Source organism: Chenopodium album, chromosome 1 (assembly GCF_948465745.1).
Source record: "Chenopodium album chromosome 1, dcCheAlbu1.1, whole genome shotgun sequence".
Lineage (NCBI taxonomy): Eukaryota > Viridiplantae > Streptophyta > Magnoliopsida > Caryophyllales > Amaranthaceae > Chenopodium > Chenopodium album.
In genome coordinates this window covers 8,696,913-8,720,736 of record NC_137834.1, presented here as the reverse complement: position 1 = coordinate 8,720,736, position 23,824 = coordinate 8,696,913, and the positions used below count along the sequence as shown (strand labels likewise).

Genomic DNA, 23,824 nt, shown 5'->3' with positions numbered 1-23,824 from the left:
ATGTTAGACTAAGTAATTTTTATGGTAATTTCAATTTCTTTGCTAGACTATACTCTCGTTTGTGGGCACCATTAATACGTTCCTTTGTTCTTGAAAAAACTTGTAGAGAAAGACGTATGGTGGTCCATTACAAAATTAAATTTATGGTATGTGGTATGTTTATAATTTTTTTTTTTTTTTTTTTTTTTTTTTTGAAATAATGGTATGTTTATAAATTATAAGCCGTATTTAATTTGTCATGTACTAATCACACATCTGTAATTAGTGGATATGTTGAGTCATATAATATTATTATTACCAATTGGATGTTGGTGTAGTGGTGATTGGGACTACACTTGGTAGAGAGGACCCGTGTTCGATCCCCCGCAACAACAATTGGGAGGGGACTGGAACCTAACCACCCAGAACTGATCCCCGAATCCGGATTAGCCCAAAGGGTGAACCGGATTGAACACCCAAAAAAAAATATAATATTATTATTTATTGCAAAAATTTAAGGACCAATAAGACAATTACACCTTATCTATTACGTGTATACAAATTTTAGAGTACCTCGCTCAATGATTTTATTAGCTAGAAATCTGATTAATTTGAATTCAAAATGGGAATTATAATGTAGGAAAGCTATCACAACAAATTTTGCTTTGTTCCCATAGCTTTGGTTAATCTCCAAAATTAAAACGATTTATTTTTGTATTATTTTTATTAACAATATTTTAAACTTTAAAAACCAATCATCTATAAAATTGCAAAATGTACCATAATTAGCATATATATATTCCTACTCTTTTTTTGGTTGGACTCTCATAGACTCATAGTATCATATCATTCCATAATTTTCACTGGACAATATAAAGAAGGAAAATTTATTATTATTAATCCCAACTTTGGGTCATTTACTTTCATTAATCCCAACTTTTTCATTATTATTGAATAATCCCAACTTTGGGGGACATTTACTTCTATCAGGTTATGACCGGTCAATAAAAGTCAATGACCCATTGTTTAAGGTAACTTGACACGTGTCAAGCCTTGATTGGTCCAAAAAATAAAAATAAAAAATTACAAAAATTGAAAAAATTATAAAAATTATAAAAAAAAAAAAACAAAACAAAACAAAACAAAAACTTCATCCTCTCCTCTCCGTTCACCAGGCCACCCTAACCCACCACCATCACTGCCCAGTCTCATCCGCTCCCTTGTTGGCCCACTGTACCACCCCCGCCTCTAGCGTCGCCCCTCCACCCAGCCCTAGTAGCCAATCCTTACGTCGCAAAAAACCACCCCGGCTCCTCTCCCACTCACGAAAACCACCAAACTCCCCTTCCCCACCATGTCGTTAGCATTTCTGATGGTTTTCGTGAGTGGGAGAGGGAGATTGGTGGTTTTGGTTAGTGGGGGAGGGAGATCGGTGTTTTCGTGAGTATGGAAAGGGAAATGGAGTTGCGGTGCTTGGGGGTCGTTTTCGGCGACGAGGGGTGAAAATGGTGGCCTGGCTGCTAGTGGTTTTGGGGGAAGGGAGTGAGGTTGCGGTAGTTTTTAGTGGGGTTGGGGAGAGAGATGGTGGTTTCCGGTGGTGCTAGGGAAGGAGATGGTGGGGTTGTGGTGGGATGAAGGTGGATGGGTTTGGTTTTTTAATTTTTGTTTTGGATTTTTTTTTAAAAAAAAAATAACTAATGGAGGAATTGCGACATATGGCATGTAAGAAAAAAAAATAAAAAAAAAAGTTACCTTTTAAACAGGTCACTGGTCATTTGACCTGATAAAAGAAAATACCCCCTAAAGATGGGATTATTAAAAAATAATCGATAGTTGGGATTAATGAAAGTAAATGGCCCAAAGTTGGAATTAATAATAACAAATCATATAACTAAATAACTAATATATAAAGCTAAACTTTTAGCCTTGCCACGAGACAGCGACACTTGGCGTTCCAACTTTTCGCCAAGTGTCGCGCCACGTTGGCAATAAAGATAATTTTGACACATATATGATTTATTTGTTTAATAAAAAAATTAAATAGATTTGGATTGACTTTGTAGGATAAAAAAAATTAGTTTGGATAGAATTTTAGGATAAAATTGTTAGTTTAGTGTTTTGTTTTCAATAAAATATCAATATATGTTCAAATCATATAACTAATATATAAAGCTAAACTTTTAGCCAAGTCAAAATATTTCACAAGTACAAAATAAATTATAAGATTAGTCAGATCACAAGACATTAACATTTGTTATTTTAACTTTTCACCAAATATGCGCCACGTAAACCGCAATTAAATAATTTATCATATAAATTTATTTTTATATGATAATTTTTTTTTTATTGAAGGAAATATATAGTTCAGAACGTACAACATTCATTTATAATATTCTAATAAAAAAAAAAGTTGGTCTTAAAATTCAATAAACAACCCGGGCATCGCACGGGGCACCAAACTAGTTTTCCTAAGAAGTCATTTTTGGGGGAAAATGGAAAATATACATATATATATACATATATATATATATATATTAGTGTTTAGATAGCCACAAGGGCGAGTGATGAGAATCAATTCCAGTATCTCCTGGAATCAGGAGGGGAGCTCTAACCACTTGAGTTATCCCCTCACTCTCAAGTTGTCAATAATCTCTATACTTTATATATTAAAAAGTGTTTCTAAAATCGTTTATGTGTCACATCATTCCCCTCTCATAGCATTGTGCCACATCTTCACTTAATGACACGTCATTACCAATTAACAAATCATTCCAACTATTATTAAAATGTTTTTGATGGGTTTCGAACACTATACCTCAAGGAAACAATAACCTACTTCCTTACCATCTTAGCCAATAACAATTGTAAGTCATCTATACATATAAATATAACTATAAATCGCATGCATCAATTAAAAAAAAAAAAAAGAATAAAATCAACATTTCACAAACAATAGAGTGTCAAAAATTATCTCTCTATACTATTTATCAATTAGTACCATTAGTTTTAACATTTATGCATAACATACATAATCAATGATAATATATTTCATTTTTGTAAAAAAAAAAAATGATAATATATTTCATAAAAAAAAACAATTTAATTAAAGTGGTAACCCGGTGCAACACCCGAGTCGCACACTAGTTTGTAGTATAATTCGTATACATAATTAATTCATTATAGCACGCTTATGGATTTGTTTAGCAATAACTTAATTAAAAGCTTTATAAGTGCATTAGAAAAGTTGTTAAATGTAGCAAGTAGGGCGAGGTAGATTAAGAAGTAAAAAAGTTTTGGGGGGTTAAATACCGCCATCCAAAATGATCAAAACCGCCCTCATTTAAAGCAAAATGTCGTTATTACCCTTATTAAACCCTAATTATTTTTTTAGTTTATTTTTTACCCTTTTATTTTTTACTGCCCCATCAAACACCACACCCACCACTTTCTTTCTAAACAACCACCACAATCACACACTTAGTGACCACAATCAGCGGAAGGCGGCTGTAGGCGGCGGTGGTGTGGTGTTTTCATGGCCGGGAATTCGAAAAAAGAGGTTAGTTTATTTTTTTCTGTTTTTTTTTAAATTTGTTCGCCGGCAACCGGCGTGTAAAACCGATTGGCCAACTGCGGTTACCGGCGATCGAAACCGGTTAATGGCAGCGGCAAACCGGTTGACCACGCCGGTTGGGTACTAGCTACCACCGTGTTGGTTGTTTTTATTTTTGTTTTTTTTTTTTTAAATTCGAATTATTGTTACCGGTGATTGTGACCGTCGCCGTTAACCGGCGTGGAAAACCGGTTGACTGTCACTGGCAAACGGCTACCATAACCGGTCAACGGCGGTGGTCACAGGTTCATAGGTCACCGGTAACAATGGCCAACCACCATTTATTTTCTTAATTTCGAGCTTTATTTAGATTGAATTTTTTTTTTTTGAAGAGGAAAGGAGAATTAGATTGCTAGATTAAAGATTACATCATCTTGTTCACTGCACTCAGGCAGTACCAAAGTTGCATTGTGAGAAGCACTTAAAGGTTCCACAGTACCAAAAGATGCAAAGTCACTGCCTAAATCATTAATACAAACAAGTTTCCCTTGCCAAAAGAAGCCATTCACAACCTATTTAGATTGAATTGATCTAGGATAATTACATAGGAAAGATACTGTTTTGGTTGTGAAACATACATTAAGTTACATTGCTAGTACATGGAGCTAGCTAGACATATAGATAGTTGTACTTCCTAGCTTCATTGCTGTGGATTTTCTTTATAGCTAGACATATACATTCAAGTTACATTGCTAGTACACCGCATTTCTTTCTGAACAAGATCGAATCCTTCTCCCACTCTTGGACCCACCCCCTCTAATGTCAAGGCAAGCAAGAAAATAAGAACAAAGGCTGCAATTGGCTTCATTCCTTGAAAACTTAGCTTTCCAACTCTAGCAAAAGAGGGTTTAATTTGATTAGGAAAAATAACTTAAGAGTATTAATTTGGTTAATTATGCTTATTATTATGTATTTAATTCTAATATTGTTATAACAATGGGCAGCCACCATTTTTTTTAAAAAAATTATTATTATTTTTTGACACGAGTTAAAATTATGATTATTATATTACATGTATATAGATGTAATTTTGTTGTAACTTTTGGTGATATATACTACATATCATAGTGGATTGTCATGAGAGCTTTGTTTTTTAGGGATAGGTTGAGTAAGTAATTTCTTACACCAAGTGCGGTTGTATGATCAGGCTTTTCACCTTGGCTTGAAACAAGTTTCCCTTGCCAAAAGAAGCCATTCACAACCTATTGCAAGCCAAAACCCCTAAATAATGTTAGCAATGCAGTAGTACTAACTTATAATACTTGTATAGTTGTATTAAAGAAGATAGTAGTGACATCAAAACTCTGAAGAAAGAACTAATACTTGTATATACTACACTGAATTTCAGGAATCTTATTATAGTTATTTTACAAAATAATAATTTAAATTTAATATTATGATTGTTATTGTTTTTTTTCACAGTTATGATTATTATAGTTATTTTATTAACATTATTATTATTATTATTGATTGTAAATATTTCGTTCATTTGGTTATGACGACAGTTGGGTAGGCTTAAAATGACGTTTGATCGTATTGATGGCTCGGGTGAGAGACATACTAGGACTCGTGCAGTGACTGCTTCGACTAGGAGACTGAGGTCATCAGCTCCTATAGCTGATGGAGCATGTGTTGATGATGAGGTTCAGGGACGTGAGGGTGAGGACAAGGAGGAGGAGGAGGAAGAGGAAGAGTGGGACGAGGATCAAATTAATGATTTGATTTACGATGATGAGAGTTTGAGATCGGTTCGACGTCGGGGAGGCAGGGAAGAGCAAGACGTTGTCTGGAGTCACTTTGAAGAGAGGTGCTGATGGTAGATTTCAGAGTACTGGAGCTGGTACTTCCCGAACTCGTAAAATTCGTGTTATCCTAGCGTCAAATGATACTTCATGGCTTGTTCAAGCTCAAATGCCGGGTGGTCCCAAGGATGGTAGTCTCATCCCCAGTTACGCAGGTCACATCGCCACGCAAATTTGGATGGGGCCGCAAAAAGATCGTGACGTGTTAAAGTGTCAAGCTAGGACGCAATGGTGCTCAAATTTACATGAGATGCGCAGTGCTATGGCCGATGATGTGCGTAGACGAGTTAATAGTACTGGTTTGAGTGGGCTAGTTAACATCATGCATCATCACATTGACTAGGCCCTGATTTCAGCGTTTGTAGAGCGCTCGCAGCCAGACACAAACACTTTTCACTTCCCGTTCGGCGAGATGACTATTATGCTCCATGATGTACAGTACATACTTGGGTTACCTGTGGAGGGTGATGTTGTTGTAGAGCAAAGCGGTGTTGCGTCTTTGAAGGCTGACTTTCAGAATTTTTTAGGGATAGGAGCAGACAAACTTGTTGCCAAGCTAGCAGCCATTTGGAATAACAGGGGGGTGTCAAGTCAGGCCATATATGAGAGATGCCTAGCAGAGAGAGGTGATGCTGATATCCAGGTGCAGGGTTTCTTATTGTTAGTTCTAGGAAGCACTATTTTTGTCGATAAGAGTGGTAGTCGTATTCCTCCTTCTTGCATCTTAGAGGTGAAGAAGAAGGATGTTCAGCTTTGTCATTATTCATGGGGTTCAGCTACCCTTGCTTATTTGTATCGGCAGTTAGGCGTTGCCTCACGGATAGGTTGCAAACAGATTGCTGGGTGTTTGACGTTGTTACAGTCTTGGATTTACGAGTATTTTCCTGCATTTCGACCTGTTCAAGGTTGTTTAGCCATAACATCGACTGATGCTCGAGCCGCCAGGTGGGACACACAGATTCAGGAAAGGGACTACCATCGTGTAGTTTCTTTTCGTAGACGCCTTGAGCAGATGACCGATCGAGAGGTATATTTTTTGGCTAAATATTTATTATAAATTTTATTTTTTGGATTTACAAGTTAATAATAAAAATTTGTTTTTTTTATCTTTAATTGCTTGTAGGTTATTTGGAGGCCTTATAGTTTGAGTCCAGCTCATTCGGTCCTGAGAACTACTTATTTGGGTTGGATACAGTATCGAGACATTGTTGAGCCATACCACCCTGACAGAGTTGTACGACAGCTTGGGTTCGTTCAGGGGATCCTTCCTCCCTGTTTTACACCAGATTATGCGAGCCGACCGGCATATGGCGGTTAGCTCTGCAAGTACACCACAGTTTTGGGGCAGATTTAATGTCGGGACTTACTGTATACCCCTCTCAGACTATTTGCCATTGTTGGACGAGGAGCCTACTTGTTCTGATGATTACGAGGGTTGGTTCTACACGTACTCACATCCACTTCTTATGAGTCCTGATGCAGTGCTTGTCCCACCACCTCGACCTGACAGGACAAACGTAGATTTTGTAAGTTTATTTCACTATTTAATTTCTTATATTTAAGTTGATTTAATTAATTTTTTTTAATTTAATTTCATTACCTTTATTCATTTAATAATGTTATTTAATTTGTCTTACACGATTTAATTTCATTTGTGTAGTGGGTGCAATTACAATTATTCATGTCTCCATTACGCAAGTTCATAGCTGAGCAAGGAGGCAACATCACCCCCACAGTGATCGAGGCGCAGGAAGCAATCAAGTTGTGGAATGACATGTTAGAAGCTTGATATATTTTTTTTTAATTATTAGATTTGGTTATTAATTTGGATTTTTTTTTTTAAATTATTAGATTTGGAGTTAATAATTATTGGGACATCATTAGATTTGGACCTTTTTTTTGGTTTATAGATTTAGGAGTTAATAATTATTAGGAGATAATTAGATTTGGACCTTTTTTTAGCTTGATATATAGATTTGGATTTAATAATTGTTGGGACATAATTATTTTTGGATTTTTTTTAATTTATTATATTCAGGAGTTCATAATTACTGGGACATCATTAGATTTGCCCCTTTTTTTAAATTATTAGATTAGGTTGATAAATGAAAAAAATAATTCGATAGTGTCTTTTAAATTATTAAATTAAGAGTTCAATATTAACAATGCAATAAAATCTCCTATCAATCACATCATTGACTATTAACTAGAGCGTTCCAAGTAGCGCGCCTATATTGATATCGATCCTCCCAACTTGTAACGGTATCGTCACGTATATCAAACCAAGTAGTAGCAATAGGAGGAACTGGAAAATTATCTTCAAACTCCAATCGCACAAAATGCCACCCTAAAGACAGTATGCAAAACTCCCTATACGGACCATTTGTTGTTGACGGAGCAGTCCAAGGTAGCACAGTGATGCATGGGAACACACCACGACCATCTATACCAACACCAAAACACATGACAGTGGCATTATAAAAGTTAGCAATCGGAAACAAGTCATCAAAAGCAACCATCCAATGATCTGTGCCGCATCTCCCTCCAGTCCATGTGATACGGTTGATTGCAACATCTAACTGTTCAACTCTATACACTCGAGAATAAATGTCTCGATGATGACCAACCTCATTTGCAATCGATCGTCGAGCTAATATCCATTCATGCTGGTCACCTATGAAGAAATCTGCAACACATCGAAATCCACAGTTACCATCACCAAGTGGATCACTCCACCCTCGTAGAAATGGAAGCATGAAGGCTGGAACTTTATCCAAATATGCGAATTCCTCCAAGTTCAAATCATTCCCTACAAGTTTGCACAAATTAGCCATAAATAATAATAATAATAATAATAATAATAATAATAATAATAATAATAATAATAATAATAATAATAATAATAATAATAATAACCTGAAGCTGTATAAATCGGTGCCGTACGACCACCCCGACGACCACCCCTACGACCACCTCGACGGCCACGAGAACCCAAAATATGCTCAAATCTGCTGCGATTACGCCTAGTAGATGTAGACCATTGACCTGTCGGTGGTCGACCCCTTGTTGTCTCGTTGTCCTCTGGATCAGTAAAATCAGTCTGATCTCGGTGTAGCTCCTCAAATAGGACCCGGTTGATACCCCGCACAAAGCTTGGATCACGATCTAAGACCTCATCCACCAAAGACCTAAACAAGGCTGCATCCTGCTCCGACTCATCAGCAAAAACGGGAATGTCAACGCCCTCACCGATCACTAATGTCTTCCAAAATGGATGGACCTGATCCAAATACAACCTTGTCCCTGCAAGAATTGTTGTCCACATGGTGCATGCACATGGGAGACCGTGCGTCGTCAGCAACGCACACCCACACATATCCAACACATCATCAGATAACTCTCTCATCCTCTTCAACTCATCCTGTAAAATATCAAGACCTCGAAATGACATAAAGTCGTTAAGATGAAGCAAAGGCATGATGTTGTGTTGTGACCCCATTCGTCGTCTTGAGTCCTCTAAATGGTGACGAATCTCAATTAGCATACCCTCAATGTTGTTGTGCACACGACGGAAGATAGTGTCTAATGCTCCTGTAGAACTGTCGAACCATTGTTTAAGTACGGAATGTTGGCTCTCTACTCTACATGTGTTAACATTGCCGAAGTGCATCATCAAATTCGTCCAAACTCGTACAAATTTCTCCTTGTGGACCAACCATTGATCCTCGACGTATTTCACCGGTGGTGGGTTCGATGCTCCCCATGTCGCTTTCATAGTTTGCAACTCTAACTCATACTCGGCAATAGTGGTCGAACACATTACTCTTCTCCATCTACCATTTCGAAATCTCTCGGCCATCAACATATCCTTCCCACACAAAATGTGCGCCCTTCCCAATACATCCTTGTTAATGTGCCACCCGCATAATAAATGCGCACAATTTGGAAAGACCTCTTTCAAAGCCTTCATCAACCCCAACTCACAATCAGTAACAAAAACATTCGGAGCCACCTCAAATCCAATGTACAACTGCAATTTCTCCAAAACCCACTTGTAGCTTTCATAAGTTTCGCTCTTCAATATGGCATATCCGATCAAAAAGTTTTGATTTGTAGGCGTGACACCAACGAGCTCGAAGAATGGCATGTTATATCTGTTTGTCTTGTACGTAGAATCCATCCCAATGACATGTGGATACGTACGTAACATATTAGCCATCTCTGGGTGGGCCAAAAAAGCATGGGTGATGGCACGGGTATCTGGATCAACATTTATCCAAGTGACATACTTGTACTCATTTGCCAAGTGAACAAACTAGTGCGCAACATCTCGACCTTCACAAGCATCTAGACGAGCATGACTTCTCACATTGTAGATATGTCTCTTGTTAGGGCTCTCATTCGGAAACTTCTCTTTCACGGCTGCCATAATGTGACGCGGCTTGGCTGCAGCAGAACTCATGTCAATAACAAGCGTCTTTGCAGCTGGACTGAGACCACTAACCTGTCGGTGACCCTCTCGATATACCATGAGCGGATGGTTATGCATGCCTTTCAAGCCCTTTTTAGATTTAATTATCCATCCTTCCATGTCCCACAAACATCGAGTTGAGATTTGAAACGTACATTTACAACCCTTGCTCTTCGTGTTCTTCCGTGTGGCATTTTCACGGTCCCGATTTTCCCCTCTGTTTCTCTCCCCCCGATCACATTTCATGTAATTAATTGGAAGCCCATTTCTTTGTTTCTTATACAATGAATTTGTCAAAAAGAACCCTAATGGAGTGGCAATTTCTCTAGCCCAATCAACAGCTGCTTGATAGGTCGGGAAAACATCTCTAGTTTGAAAATGCGGGCTATAATCAACACCATCACCGCCGTAATCTGATAATGACGCCTGATACAAATAAATAATTCTTTTAATTAATAATAACGAACAATATAACATTAATAATTATAATTATAATAATAATCTTAAATAGAATAATATTTATTTATATTATTCATACTAGTATAAAAGTTAATACAATAATATTAAGTTTTTTTTTTTTTTAAAAAAAAAAAAAAAAAAAAAAAAAAAAGGCACCGTCACCACACTCAACCGGAGCTGCAAACCGGTTGACCAACATAGGTTACCGGATTTTACCACCGGTTGACCGTGACGGATAACCGGATTTCAGCACCGGTTGCCCACGGTAACCTGCGTGGAAAACCGGTGGACCAACACGGCCAACCGGTGTTCAAAATCGGTTAACAACTCCGGTCAACCGCCGCATAAAACCGATTCCCGGGGAGGTTGACCGGTTTCTAATCAAGTTTTCCGGCAACATATATGTATACAACTAGCTAATTTATAATTTATTCCAAATTCAGCATAATTTATAATCATATTAGTATACAACTAGCTAATTAAATAAATAACCGTACTTGTTCAAAAGCCGAGGGTTGAGATTGCGGTTGGTTTTCCGACGAATCATCGTGATTATCATCCATTTCCGATAACTTTTCCGTTCGTGGTGGTGGTCAATCTATTAGTGGTGGTGGTCCGATGTAGGTAGTGACGCGGTAATTGTAGTCAATAAATTAAAGTTAGAATTTTTTTTTAAAATAATTGGGTAAATATTTATTAAGGGCAAGAAAGTCCCTTTACTTAAAATGATGGCGGTTTGATAAAAAACGTTGGCGGTATTTAGCAATCCACAAAGTTTTTGAATAACTATTACTCCAACACGTATAGTATTTACTAATCCTACCACAAGTGAACATGAAAATGAAATTGGAACATTTTTAGTTTTACTAACACTAGTTTAATTTGAAACGATTTTGCTAGCTACAGTGTTTAGTAAGTTGACATTAATTAATTTATGTAGTGTGTTGTTTAAGCCTATGTCAAAATAAATAATATAAATAAATAAATAAATAAAATAAATAAATAAAAAACAAACAAACAAATCATAGGGTTTTTTTTTTTTGGTCTACAAAGTAAATTAATTTCAATTGTTTTCCTCATTTAAAAAGCAATCTTATTTGTGTATCAATATATAGTTAACAATCAATAACGCAGTTATGCCACCAATTGGTTGTTGATGTAGTGGTGATTGGGGCTACACTTAATTGGTATGGACTATGGAGGACTGTGTACGTCATCGATCCTCCGCAACGCAACACTGGAACCTAACCTTTCAGAATTGATACTCGAATCCAGATTAACCCAAAGGATGAACCGGGTAGAACACTATAAAAATAAAAAAAAATAAAAAATAAAAAAGGGAAATTCTCTCTGGTAATCACGAACTTTTATTTTTTTCTCAGTGGTAAAATCTGAAACTTTTGATTATCAATGATAATCATTTATTAATATTACTAAGTCAATGGTAACTTAAATTAAACAACATGTTAATTCTTAATCATGGTTTAACTGTTGGACTGTAAAAAGACACACTTACCCCCAACCAATTCTTTCTTCTTTCTTTCTCTTTCCCCCTCCATGTTTCTTTCTTCCTTTCTCTTTCCCCTCCCCACTGCACCTCCCTTTCCAGCCACTTGCACCGCTGCCAACTCCCATCCCTGCACCCCCGCTGCTACCCACCTCCCTTCCTTGCGCACCTCGCCGCTATCCACCTCACTTCCCCGCCCCTACCTCACCGTACCATTTTCCCCGTCAAAACCCAGAAAAAACCCACCACCTCCCTCAAAAACAACTGAAATCCATACCCCTCTCCCTTCGAAACGCAATGCAACCTCACCCACACTCAAATTCAAGGGTTGAAGAAGTTATTCTTATTAAATTGTTGTCGTCGGCCTGCTATTGTTGTTGTTGAATTGGTTTAATTAACCTCTAATTCACAAGCACAACACATAACATCCCCCTTAAAATTTATTTAAATAAAGCTCCAAATTAATTGTAAGTAAATTCAGAAATGGAGTAAGAATAACATAAAATAAAAATAAATAAATAAAAATAAAAATAAAAAATTGAAAAGGGGTATTGCAAGAATCGGTTTCGGTGTGTGATGAGAGGAGAGAGAGGGTGGGTTGGGAACAGGGGTTGGAAACACGGTTTCGGGTGGGATTGCAATATCGGTGGGGGTCTCCGGCAAGGGAGTGGTTTGAGACACCTCCACCCTGGCCGAGCGCGGTTGGCTGGGTGGCTGTGGTTTGGATTTTTTTTTGTGTTTTTTTTAAATCATTTGGAGGGTACTAATGTAAATTTAGTGTTACTTAACCAAGATTAACCCTAGTTAATCGTTTTATTATCATTAATGTTATCATTGGCTTTGTAACATTAATTTGTGATTACCATTGATAATAAAAAAATTCACAGTTTACCATTGAGAAATAATAAAAGTTCGTGATTACCAAAGAGAATTTCCCAAAAAAAAAAAAAACCCGCAAGTATGCCTTCCTTTGGTTGTAGTAGCTCCGTATTGCTGTCTAATTCTAATAAATCAATACATTCTTGCATTGCTTAATTACTTGCCAAAAAAATTAGAGGATTTCTATGGAATACCACAATTTTTAAAATAAAACAAAAAGATACCAAAACAAAAAGATACACGATTATAATGATCTCCCTATGTGTGTGAAGTATCACAATGCTAGCAATTCTAGTTACAAATGTGGTTATACTCATTGATAAAACGAAGTGAACATGCCAACATGGCAACAACAACAAGTGTTGTTCTGAATCGGTCGCATACACAGCTAATTAGCGTTATTGTTGGAAGAAATAGGCCGCTTGTAGGTCGCAAATATACGTGTTGCCATAAGCCTCAATTATATTAATTTTGAGCAACTTTTACTCATTCCCTTTGCATGTTTGCGTCATGTTATATGTTGGAAATGCGCATCAATTCATGGCCTACCAAATTTAGATATTGTATCTTGCAATAAAGATCATCTAAAATACTCTTTTTAGATTAGGTAAATTATGTGTAAATGTTATTTTATTAGCCTAAGAATTGATTGGAGCTGAACTGAACTGAGCTGAAATGAATATTTTATGAGAGAAGGAATTAGGAGCTGAACTAAAATGAACTGATTGGAGCTTAACTGAACTGATTGGAGCTAAACTGATATTAAGTAAATGTGAATAAGCCCTAAATTTATATCATTCTATTTGAACTTATTAATCTTTATCTTATATATTTGAACTTATCAATCTTTATCTTACATATTTGAACTTATCAAACTTTATTACTCTTAGATCTTATTGGAGTTTGTATAAGGGCGGTGTTATTAAAACTTATTAACTCTTTTCTTATTTTCAGCTTATCAATCCTTATTAATATTATTTGAACTTATCTAACTAATTCATATTTTTTTAGCACATACCACATTTAGTGACAATTCATTGCATGCCTCTTATAGAAATAATATGAAACAAGATAAAAGAGACATTTTTAAGAGACGAAGGAGTAGATCGACACGAGTGACACCCAAAATCTACACGAGTGACACCCAAAATCTGCTAAATCTGTTAACACAAGCATGTTAGAGACACATGGAAATGAGATAATAGAAGTATGTTTTTTTTTTTTTTTTTTTTTTTTTTTTTTTTTTTTTTGATAATCAAAATAGAAATATGTTAGTATGTATATATTATTATGATTGCACGTTGGACAGTTGATCATACGAAATCTAAATAAAAGACTTATTCCACTTTCACAAGAAGCTAAATGGAATTGAACCTTTTAGTGATGCACAAAAGAATGGACCATAGGACCAATAGATTTGGTTTTGATTTCCATTTCCATGTCATATTAATATATACTCACATGCAACTACTCAGGTTCCACCTATTCGACATTTAGTGTGTGTCCTTTGATATAGAATCATAATTTTTTTTTCAGAATTTTTGTTTTATCGCAACTGTTTAAATCTAGTAATTTCCTTGTGTATATACGGAGTAGTTTTGTTTATTAATAATGTTCTCCTTGGGCAAAGTTTCTAAACAAAATCGAATTGAATTTGATCAGCCCAGAATCCATATTGGTCTAGTTAGAAATGAATTATTTAATTTCAGATATTACAATTTACTACTCCCTCCATCCACAAAACTTCGACCCTTTTGGGTTGAATTTAAGGTTATTAAAAAGCTTAAATAAAAATATATTGGAAAGATAAATTTACATGGGGTTTGTAAAAAAAGTAGAGAGTTAGAGTATTAAAAATGCATGAAAAAACAAAATTTTATATAGGGAAGCTAGTTTTGCACAATTATTTTTGTAAATTGATGGGTTTTTTAATGCAAATAGATCGATCATTTTGGGACTAAAATTAGGCCAAAAGCGTCGAAGTTTTGAGGACAGAGGGAGTACTAGTATGAGATTAAATTAATGATACAACAGTTATCACTCCCCCAACTAATGAATTACCTCCGTTTATTATTATTATTATTATCATTATTATTATTAGTATTGAGTTTTGTATGTGGCGTGCCACATGGTATGATCACTTTTGTGTATAAGAAATGATCATTATTCGTTAATAATAATATTTAAATAATATATACTAGTTAAGTCAAACTATTATTCCGTATAATGTAAAGGTAAAAACACACACATAGCTATACAAGTTTAAATTTGATGGGAATTCACGTTGTGACTTTGAGGTCACAAGTTCGAGCCTCATCATCCACATTTACTTGGTATAGTAGGAGGGTTCTCTTATTACTACCCTCTACTCTCAAGTGTTGACCTGCAGAGGTGAATAAACCTAACCTGTTAGAGATGAGTGATAACCAGTTTAATAAGGTCCTTCATGTTTTATTACTATAAAAAATAATGATGCGGCTAAAAATTTTGGAAGGTTATACACTTATACTTATTAGGCTAGTATTTTTATGAATGAGTATGACAAGCTGTGAGTGGGGGCCGAAACGTTAAAGACTGAGGCCCAAGATTCAAACGCTGAGTGAAGGCCCAAACACTATATAGAAAGCAATGAGAGGGTAAGAAAATGCCCATTATGAACATGGACAAGCAAGAGGCCCATAATAATTATGTACAGAAGTAACAAAAAGATCCCAACAACGTAAGAAAGACGAATAGGATTTACTAGTGTATGTTTGAAGTTCTTGAGTTAAATACAAAGAAAGTTGAGAGGAAATAAAAGAGAGAGACCACTTTGATAATTTACTAAACCTTTATGTCGTTTATTCTTTGGATTAGTTTTGTACAATAAGTCTAAGGTGCACCCTTGTGCACCTTAGATAGGTGTAACAACGCAGCTCAAACACAACCCAATTAAAAAAGCCTTAAAATTAAAAAAACACGGAAACTAAAATACACCCACCCACACCCAATACACCCACCCACCCACACCCAATAAATGTAATGTCACCTCCAAACTCAAAACTCTTCTTTTATACATGATTTTCTCTCCCCTCTTTTTCACTTTCTCTCCTCTATTTCATTTTCTCTCACTAAAAAACTGCAAAAACATCAATGGACATTAGAGAAGAAATGCAAAATCAAAAGGATCCTCCCTAAAAAAAAGCAATTTTATGTAAATTTCACTTAATGTTGTTTGAATTTATATGATTATCACTAAATTTTGTTTGAATTTTGTTCGATACTCTATTGTTCGAAATTTTTATAGGAATTTTCAAAAAAAAAAAAATAGTGAAATCTAACGGATACCTTACGTTCACATTCCGAAATGAATATGTTCATATTTTGAATTCTTATGTTCATATTTTGAATCCTTTTGTAAACTTTCTGAAATGCTTATATTCACTTTCTAAATCCATGTGTTCATATTTTTTATGTATATGTTCACCTTCTGAAATGCTTAATTATGTTCATACGCATTAAAAAATGAACCAATGCATATGTTCATATTTTGAATGCTTATGTTCATATATTAATACTTATGATGCATATGTTTCATAATCATATTATTTTTTATTTCTTCAATTTTTTATGTTGATAATTAAATGCCTTATATTCATAATAATTTTTATATGCTCATAATGTAAATATTCATAGTAAATATTTGTTGTTCATAAATATTCTCTTTATGTCTGTAAACATATGTTCTCTTTCTTAAATGCATATGTTCACATTTTTTACGCATATGTTCACCTTTTTAATGGTTATATTCACTTTAAGGAAACCAATGCTTACGTTCATATTTTGAATTGTTATGTTTATTTTCTGAAATGCATATGTTCATATGTTTTATGCCTATGTTCACTTTCTAAAAAGCTAAGGTTCACATTTAAGGGAACCTATGCATATGTTCATATTTTGCATGATTATGTTCATTGATAAAAAAATGCAGAAATCAGATGAAATTGATCGAAGCTAAAAAAAATTCAATTCATATGAATTCAAAAAATCAGATAAACAACCTATTCCATACTGTAAGGAACAAATTCAATCGTTAAATCGAAAAAACGAGAAAAATAGAAAGAAAAAAAAAGGGAAAAAAGGAATTAAAGGAGGAAGGAGAAAAAACAGAGTATAATTTGTGAATTCAAAGATTCATATAAACCTTAATTAATCGAAATTAAAGCACAAAATCGAAATTCACACAAAAATTCATAGTTATAAACTACTTTCATGTTGTAAGAAACAAATTCAATCAAAAAAGTGTAGAAAAAGGGAAAAATTAAAAAAAGAAAGGAAAAAAAAAAAAAAAAACCAATAACAACAACAACAAAGGAGAGAGAAAATAAAAAAACGAAGGAGAAAAGTAGAGGAGAAGAAAGCTAATGTTCAGTTTCTGAAAAGCTAATATTCATATTGCACTGTTGTTACACCTATTTCTAGGTGCATGAGTGTGCACCTAAGAATATGCGAGTTTTGTACTACTTGTTTGAGAAGCGGTAAGTGGGTTATGGGCTATTGTTATTGAAGCATTGTATCTATTACAATATTCATGGTCTATTCGCTTGACTTAATTCGTTGAGAATGTCATTAATTCAGAAGTTACGCTCATCAATAGCCATTGACCCATTGTTATAATTAACCCCTTGGTTATCTTATTAAGAGGAAGTTACTCCTCTTAATTGTTGGTAGTTTTCCGGCCTTTTTATGTTGCTGCTATATTCTTTAATTTTTTGCTATACATATATATTTTTGCATTCCCAACTTGATATACAAAAAAAAAACAAAAATCAGAAATATATCTTCACTTCATAAAATACCCCTTCGGTTTTTGGGCAAGTATTCTGGGTTCCATTCGGGCTTTGTGAGTGCACGCAAATTCCGGCGCTGTGCTTATCCTGGAGGGCAACCGCTTGATGTCTACTGCACCGGAGTAGCACAAAATCGTCTTTTAGGTCAGCGGTTTTCCACGACGCGACAATTGTTAGTTAGGTCTACGCAACTTTGAGATAAGTATTTTTCGTTTAATTTGCTTATTTACTAACAGTGTACAGTAGACCTGGCAATCTTGACTCAACCCGAATGATCCAACTCGTGACCCGCATATTGTTGAAACCCTAACCAACCCGACATGACCCAATTTCCAAAGTGACCCCTAACCTGTTTTAACCCAAATTAACTAATACAAATATACCAAAATTTTGTTGGCCAACTTTCAAGTTTAGCGGTTTAAATCATACAAAAAGCGTTTGCAATATAAAAATGGTACGAGTATTGTGTAATTTTGCAATTTACAAAGAATCCCACTTGATTAGGAAACTGACCCAACCCAACCCGAACTGACTCAACCCAAATTGACCTGATAATAGGACTTGAAAATTAACCTGACTCAAACTGGGCCGATCCGAACATAACCCGACCAAACTCAACCCAAACTATTGACCCAAAACCCAAATCAACATGATTCGTACACGACCCGAATATTTATTGTCTTGAAATTGACCCGACTTGAATAACCTGTTTGCCAAGTCTAGGTTGTACATAAATTGTTAGATACAAAGATACAAAGAAATCAAGTTTCATTTGAATGTAATGGAAAATTTGTCAATTGCATCCATTTAAAGTATATATTTTACAAATTGCAGTCTTTTAAAAATTTGCAAATTACAGCCCAAAAGTACTAATAAATTGTAAATTGCAACCTTATTTGAAATTTTTATCGATTGGATTTGAAAAATGTTCTGATATGGTTTATGGGGCCATTTTAGGGTTTAAGGAACCAAATTGCGCTCAAAACTGGGAAAAGATTAAAGTAAAGTCCTCGTTTTCAAGGCAAAAAATAGTTGCATACAAATCGATGTGTTTTTTATACGCAAAATAAGGCACCTATATTAATTTGTTTGGCAATTTCAAGCTCAATTTGGTTTCTTAAGGACTAAAATGGCCCGTAAAACCTTATCGGGACATTTTTCGAAACCCAAATCAATGAAAATTTTAAAAGGGGTTTTGAATTTACAATTTATGAGTACTTTTGGCTGCAATTTGCAATTTTTTTAAAATAGCTGCAATTTGCAAAATATAATCTTTAAATGACTATAATTGAAAAATTTTCCGAATGTAATTTATAACATGTGAACCAAGTACAATTGAATTTTGCTAGGAATTTGTTATTTCGCACAGTATTGAGAATGATGGATATCCTACATGCTACAAGCTCACAAATTGTGACAACCGAGAAAGAAGGAAGCGGAGGAGCAAAGATAAAGAAAGGAGAACCAGAAGGGAAAAGAAAGACGAAGCAGAGGTGGGAGAAAGGTTAGGAAAACTTATAAGAGAAAAGTGTTAAAGTATAAACTTCTCTCTCTTTCTCTCTCTCTGATTGTAATTTGTGGTTGGTGCACCCGGGTGCACCATGCGCATGGTGCACCCAAAAGAACATTTAGTATATTTAAAAGAACATGGGTAAAAAATGAACATGTTTTTATTTTCTTGCAACTGCAAATCCATCACTCTCTTCTCCTGCAATTTCTCACTCTTTCCCTTCCTTTCTTGCTGCCAATTTTTACTCTCCTTTACACCATCGTTTTCATTTAAAAATTTCAATGAATTTGGGTAAAAATCATTTCCAAAGTACTCATTTTCTCTCCCCATAACTTTTCTCTCTATCTTTTTCTATTTTTCAAAAAAATTTCAAAATAGCAAAATTGTTCATCTTCAAAGTGAAACCCAAGAAAAAATTGAACTTATTTCAACAATTCAACCTTCAAACTTAAACAAATGGTGGATTCAAGTAAAATGTAAGTATAAATTTTGTACGTGCAAATTGTTTTTCTTCAATAATTTTAAAGTTAAAGTGTTTAATTTTGTGAATTTGGGGTTTTTTTTTTAAAAAAAAAAATAATTAAAGCTATAAAGTACAAGTTGTTCAAAAAAGAACAATTAGAGGTGAAAGAAGAATAGTAATGAATTGAAGCCAACTGGAAGATAACCAAGCAAGGTTAATTTTTCAAACACTAGCTTGTTCTTTTTCAAACACTAACATGTTCTTTTATTCCATGTTCTTTAAAATATGCCTAATGTTCTTTTCGGAGGTCATGTTCTTTGTCAAACACAAACATGTTCTTTTAATGAACACTATTATGCATGTTCTTTTTCAAATACTAGCATGTTCTTTTTCAAACACTGGCTTGTTCTTTTTCAAACACTAACATGTTCTTTTTATTCCATGTTCTTTAAAATATGCCTAATGTTCTTTTCGGAAGCCATGTTCTTTGTCAAACACAAACATGTTCTTGTGTTGAACAATATTATGCATGTTCTTTTTCAAATACTAGCATGTTCTTTTTCAAACACTCGTATGTTCTTTTTTTTTTTTTTTTTTTTTTTCTCATGTTCTTTAAAATAAGCCTAATGTTCTTTCCGGGTGCACCCGGGTGCACTATACTATTTTCACTCTGATTGGAACCTAAATGGATCAAGGATAGAAAATTTTGGTCAAACGGATAGAATCCGGCTAAGGCACATATTTCGGTCAAACGGCTAGAATCCGACTAAGGCACATATTTCTACAAAAAAAAAAAAAAAAAAAAAAAAAAAAGTACTCCGTATTGTACAATGTGGTTTATTACAAAGATTTTGCTAATGAGCGTTGTTTGGAGGCCACTAATTAATACTCCTTCCGTTTTTAAATACTTGCTCCATTTCTCCATGCGCGGAGTTTTAGGATAAATTGGAGAAAGTAATAAAATATGTAGGTAGTGGGGTTGGTGGAAGAATAAAAAATGGTAAAAAGCAAAATTAGTGGAGAAATTGGAGGGGAGAGAATATGAAATTAATAAAATATGATATTTGTTGGGTCCATTAGGTGAGAGAAATGAATTAAATATTGTATAAACTTTCCAAATAAAGAAATGGAGCAAGTATTTAAAAACGGCCGAAAAAGGAAAATGGAGCAAATATTTAAAAACGGAGGGAGTATAAGTGTTTTGTTATATGTATCCCTTAGTGCTACAAATACTCCCTCCATTTTTAAATACTTGCTCCATTTCTATTTTTTGCAACATTCATTTGTCTTACTTTGACTAATGTTTGTGATTTATACATAAGAAAAAATATAGTCTTGTGGGTACTTGTTGGAATCATTTCAATGAATAGATTATTGATTTTCAATTGTTAGAATTTATACTTATTGATAATTAAAGATATTAGTGATCAAAGTTTAGCATCGACATGCGTGTCCAAGAGAAATGGAGCAAGTATTTAAAAGTGGAGAGAGTAATAACTTAACATTTTCATTTTGGTATAAGTTTAGGAATGCATGACAAAATTACGCGCAAATCAGTATAATTAATCAATATATTTCTTGAATACTTTCATCTTTTAGCTTCTTATACACAATATTAAATTTTAAATGAATGTTTAAATCACGCATCGATCAGTGTAATTAATATGTATTTTACTTTAGCGCAACACTCCCATTTTTAGCTCTCTTATGAGTCTTATCTTACATAAGGGGCGCTCGTTAGCTTTTGTCTTTTATTACAAATAGAGATGGCAACGGGTCGGATCTAGATCGGATCCGACTGGATCCAGATCCAAATCCGTTTTTGTACCCTGGATCCAGATCCAACCCGAATCCGTCGGATATGAAATAGGGGGATCCATATCCATATCCGTTGGATCCTACGGATCCGGGTCCAAAACGGATCCTAAACAGATCTAGTACATTTCACCTATTTTAAATAACAAACTAAGTGTTTAAAAAAATAATAACAAACTAAGTTAATGTAGCAACAAACTGAAAGTTATACTAAATAATTACATTAAGAATAAGTCATTGAGTTAGATATTAAATGACCAAATAAAAATATATAAAAAAAAAACGAGAATAAAACAATATACGAAATTTTGCACTAAAGGAAATATTATGAACAGTATTGAAACTAAAGTCTCATTGTAACATATTGTGGACCGTTCTATAGTTTAAAATAAATAAATAAAAATAACACGGAAAAACGGATCTGGATACGGATATTTTAGTTAGACCCGTATCCAGATCTGTTTTATAGTATAGGATCCGGATCCGACCCGAATTCGTCGGGACCAAAATTTTAAGGATCGAACAGTATTGAAACTAAAGTCTCATTGTAACATATTGTGGACCGTTCTATAGTTTAAAATAAATAAATAAAAATAACACGGGTAAACGGATCTGGATACGGATATTTTAGTTAGACCCGTATCCAGATCCGTTTTATAGTATAGGATCCGGATCCGACCCGGATTTGTCGGGACCAAAATTTTAAGATCCATATCCGTAAAAATGAGTATGGATCCACGGATCTGGGTCGGATACGGATCCATTTCCATCCCTAATTACAAATACAAGGTATAGGGTAGTTTCTTTGTAAGGTCGTTTATTTAAGTAGTTATCAATGACAAGCTAGAAGTGAAGGCCCAAACTTCATATAAACAAGAGAATAAGCAAAGATCCATAATAAACTTGAACATAGAGCAAGAGGCCCATAATAATTATGTAATCAATGAAAAGAGCTAACCAATAACGGCGTATTTATGGGTTATTGGGTTTAATGAAAGGAATCCACTTTTGAGAAGTCCGAGGTAAATCAAATAAACATTAAGCTATTGTCCTTTTCGAGTTGTACATGCATGTCGATTTTAGGCCCATTTTACCGGCCACTGATCTTCCTATTTCATGAAGCCGTTGCACGCCATTCTTATACATTTGCTTTGTTTTTTTACAGTAGCTACATTAATACCTATTCTCATAATCCACCTTTTTTAAAAATAAATAAATCAATATTCCTTTATTAATTACTTCTCCCTTTTATTTTTTATTTTTTTATTTTTTTTCCATTTGACTTTTTATAGTGTCCAAGATGCGTCTTATAAACGCAAATAACATTATTTCTATATACGTAGTACATTAAAATTATAAAAACTTGATATAAAAACAATAAGACGAATCCAACAAGACCTTACATAATTATATTATAATTATATTATTTCTTATAAATTAATGAGAAGTTACGACAAAATATTTTAAAGTTTGACCTAATTATTTGAAATGGGGCAAAAAAAATAGAAGCGGGGGGGAGTATTAATTAAAGATGTACGGAGTAAATGGTAATGTACAAGTTTTTGCAATCAATTGACTGGATTTAGAGAGCTGATACACATACAATCATTGTATGTGGTCCTATATACAACACCATTAGAAATTTGACACATCACTAAAAAAAGGGAGAAAACTAGGAGTCAAATATAAATTGAATTCAAATGGAACTTGGACCCATAATTCTAGCCAATAAAAACATGACAAAATAAAATTGTATGTAGGGACCACATACAACGATTGTATGTGTAGCCTTTACCCTGGATTTAAGTATGAAGAGGTTCATTGATGTGTGAAATTAACTTAGGACTTGTAGAGTAATTAATTAGACAACAATCTATCTTACCTTGCTTTCCTATTTTTAGAAAGACAGGTGAAAAGAGCATTATATACTTATATTCATCTTTCCAGTGAAAAAAAAGGGGTTTTCTACGTAGTAATTCTATAGTATCGAGTTTTCTAAGCTGTGCCCACCCTTTTGAGAAGTTCCACAATGTAACCCTATGGTACAGTTAGTAACTCTACGGTAGCCTTGCTATTAGCTTATCATTAACGGAGTTATGTTTTTATGCTCTTCCAACATTTCACTTGGTTGCTAGTATTGGTAGGAATTTTCCTTCCCTCCTTCCTCCTATTTAAGTCCTACTTTCCCTTGATTTAATCCCCCTTCCTTTACTAATTTATTACAGTTCCATTATAGTGTTCTTTATTCACCAATATTATCATGTAAAGTTTTCGTTCTCCTCAAAAAATTCGACTTAGCTTGTGTGTTGGAATTTTTATGTCCACGATGCAATTCTCACCTTCCAAACTTGCGAAGCTTAAGATATCCAGGATTACAGAGTTACACCGTCGTCACCTTGCTCTCCTCTGACCTAATGCTAATGTCACCTTCAATAAACCTTAAAAATACGTTGTTTGAAGAATACGATTTCAAGGATTTAGGGTTTTGTGGGTGAGAGAT

General features: G+C 34.5%; 2 protein-coding genes across 2 annotated transcripts; both read right to left on the bottom strand.

Annotated features, from left to right (window-relative positions):
• Positions 1-7,583: 7,583 nt before the first annotated feature.
• LOC145627849 (uncharacterized) lies at positions 7,584-9,610 on the bottom strand. The gene is made up of 2 exons (XM_081680195.1): positions 8,308-9,610; positions 7,584-8,200 (listed from the first exon to the last, which is right to left on the bottom strand). The coding sequence occupies exons 1-2, from the start codon at positions 9,608-9,610 to the stop codon at positions 7,584-7,586; spliced, it is 1,920 nt and encodes a 639-aa protein (XP_081536321.1).
• A 96-nt stretch (positions 9,611-9,706) lies between these two features.
• On the bottom strand, positions 9,707-10,884 carry LOC145627844 (uncharacterized). Its single transcript, XM_081680188.1, has 2 exons — positions 10,819-10,884; positions 9,707-10,288 (listed from the first exon to the last, which is right to left on the bottom strand). Exons 1-2 carry the CDS (start codon positions 10,882-10,884, stop codon positions 9,707-9,709), a joined length of 648 nt encoding a protein of 215 aa, XP_081536314.1.
• Between the last annotated feature and the right edge of the window lie 12,940 nt (positions 10,885-23,824).

Excerpts from the sequence above, each read along its gene's own strand:
- LOC145627849 (XM_081680195.1), bottom strand. The coding sequence starts at position 9,610 with ATGGCTAATATGTTACGTACGTATCCACATGTCATTGGGATGGATTCT. Across the intron at positions 8,201-8,307 it reads ACCGATTTATACAGCTTCAG|GGAATGATTTGAACTTGGAG; the intron begins GTTATTATTATT and ends GCAAACTTGTAG.
- LOC145627844 (XM_081680188.1), bottom strand. The coding sequence starts at position 10,884 with ATGGATGATAATCACGATGATTCGTCGGAAAACCAACCGCAATCTCAA. Across the intron at positions 10,289-10,818 it reads AACCCTCGGCTTTTGAACAA|GCGTCATTATCAGATTACGG; the intron begins GTACGGTTATTT and ends TATTTGTATCAG.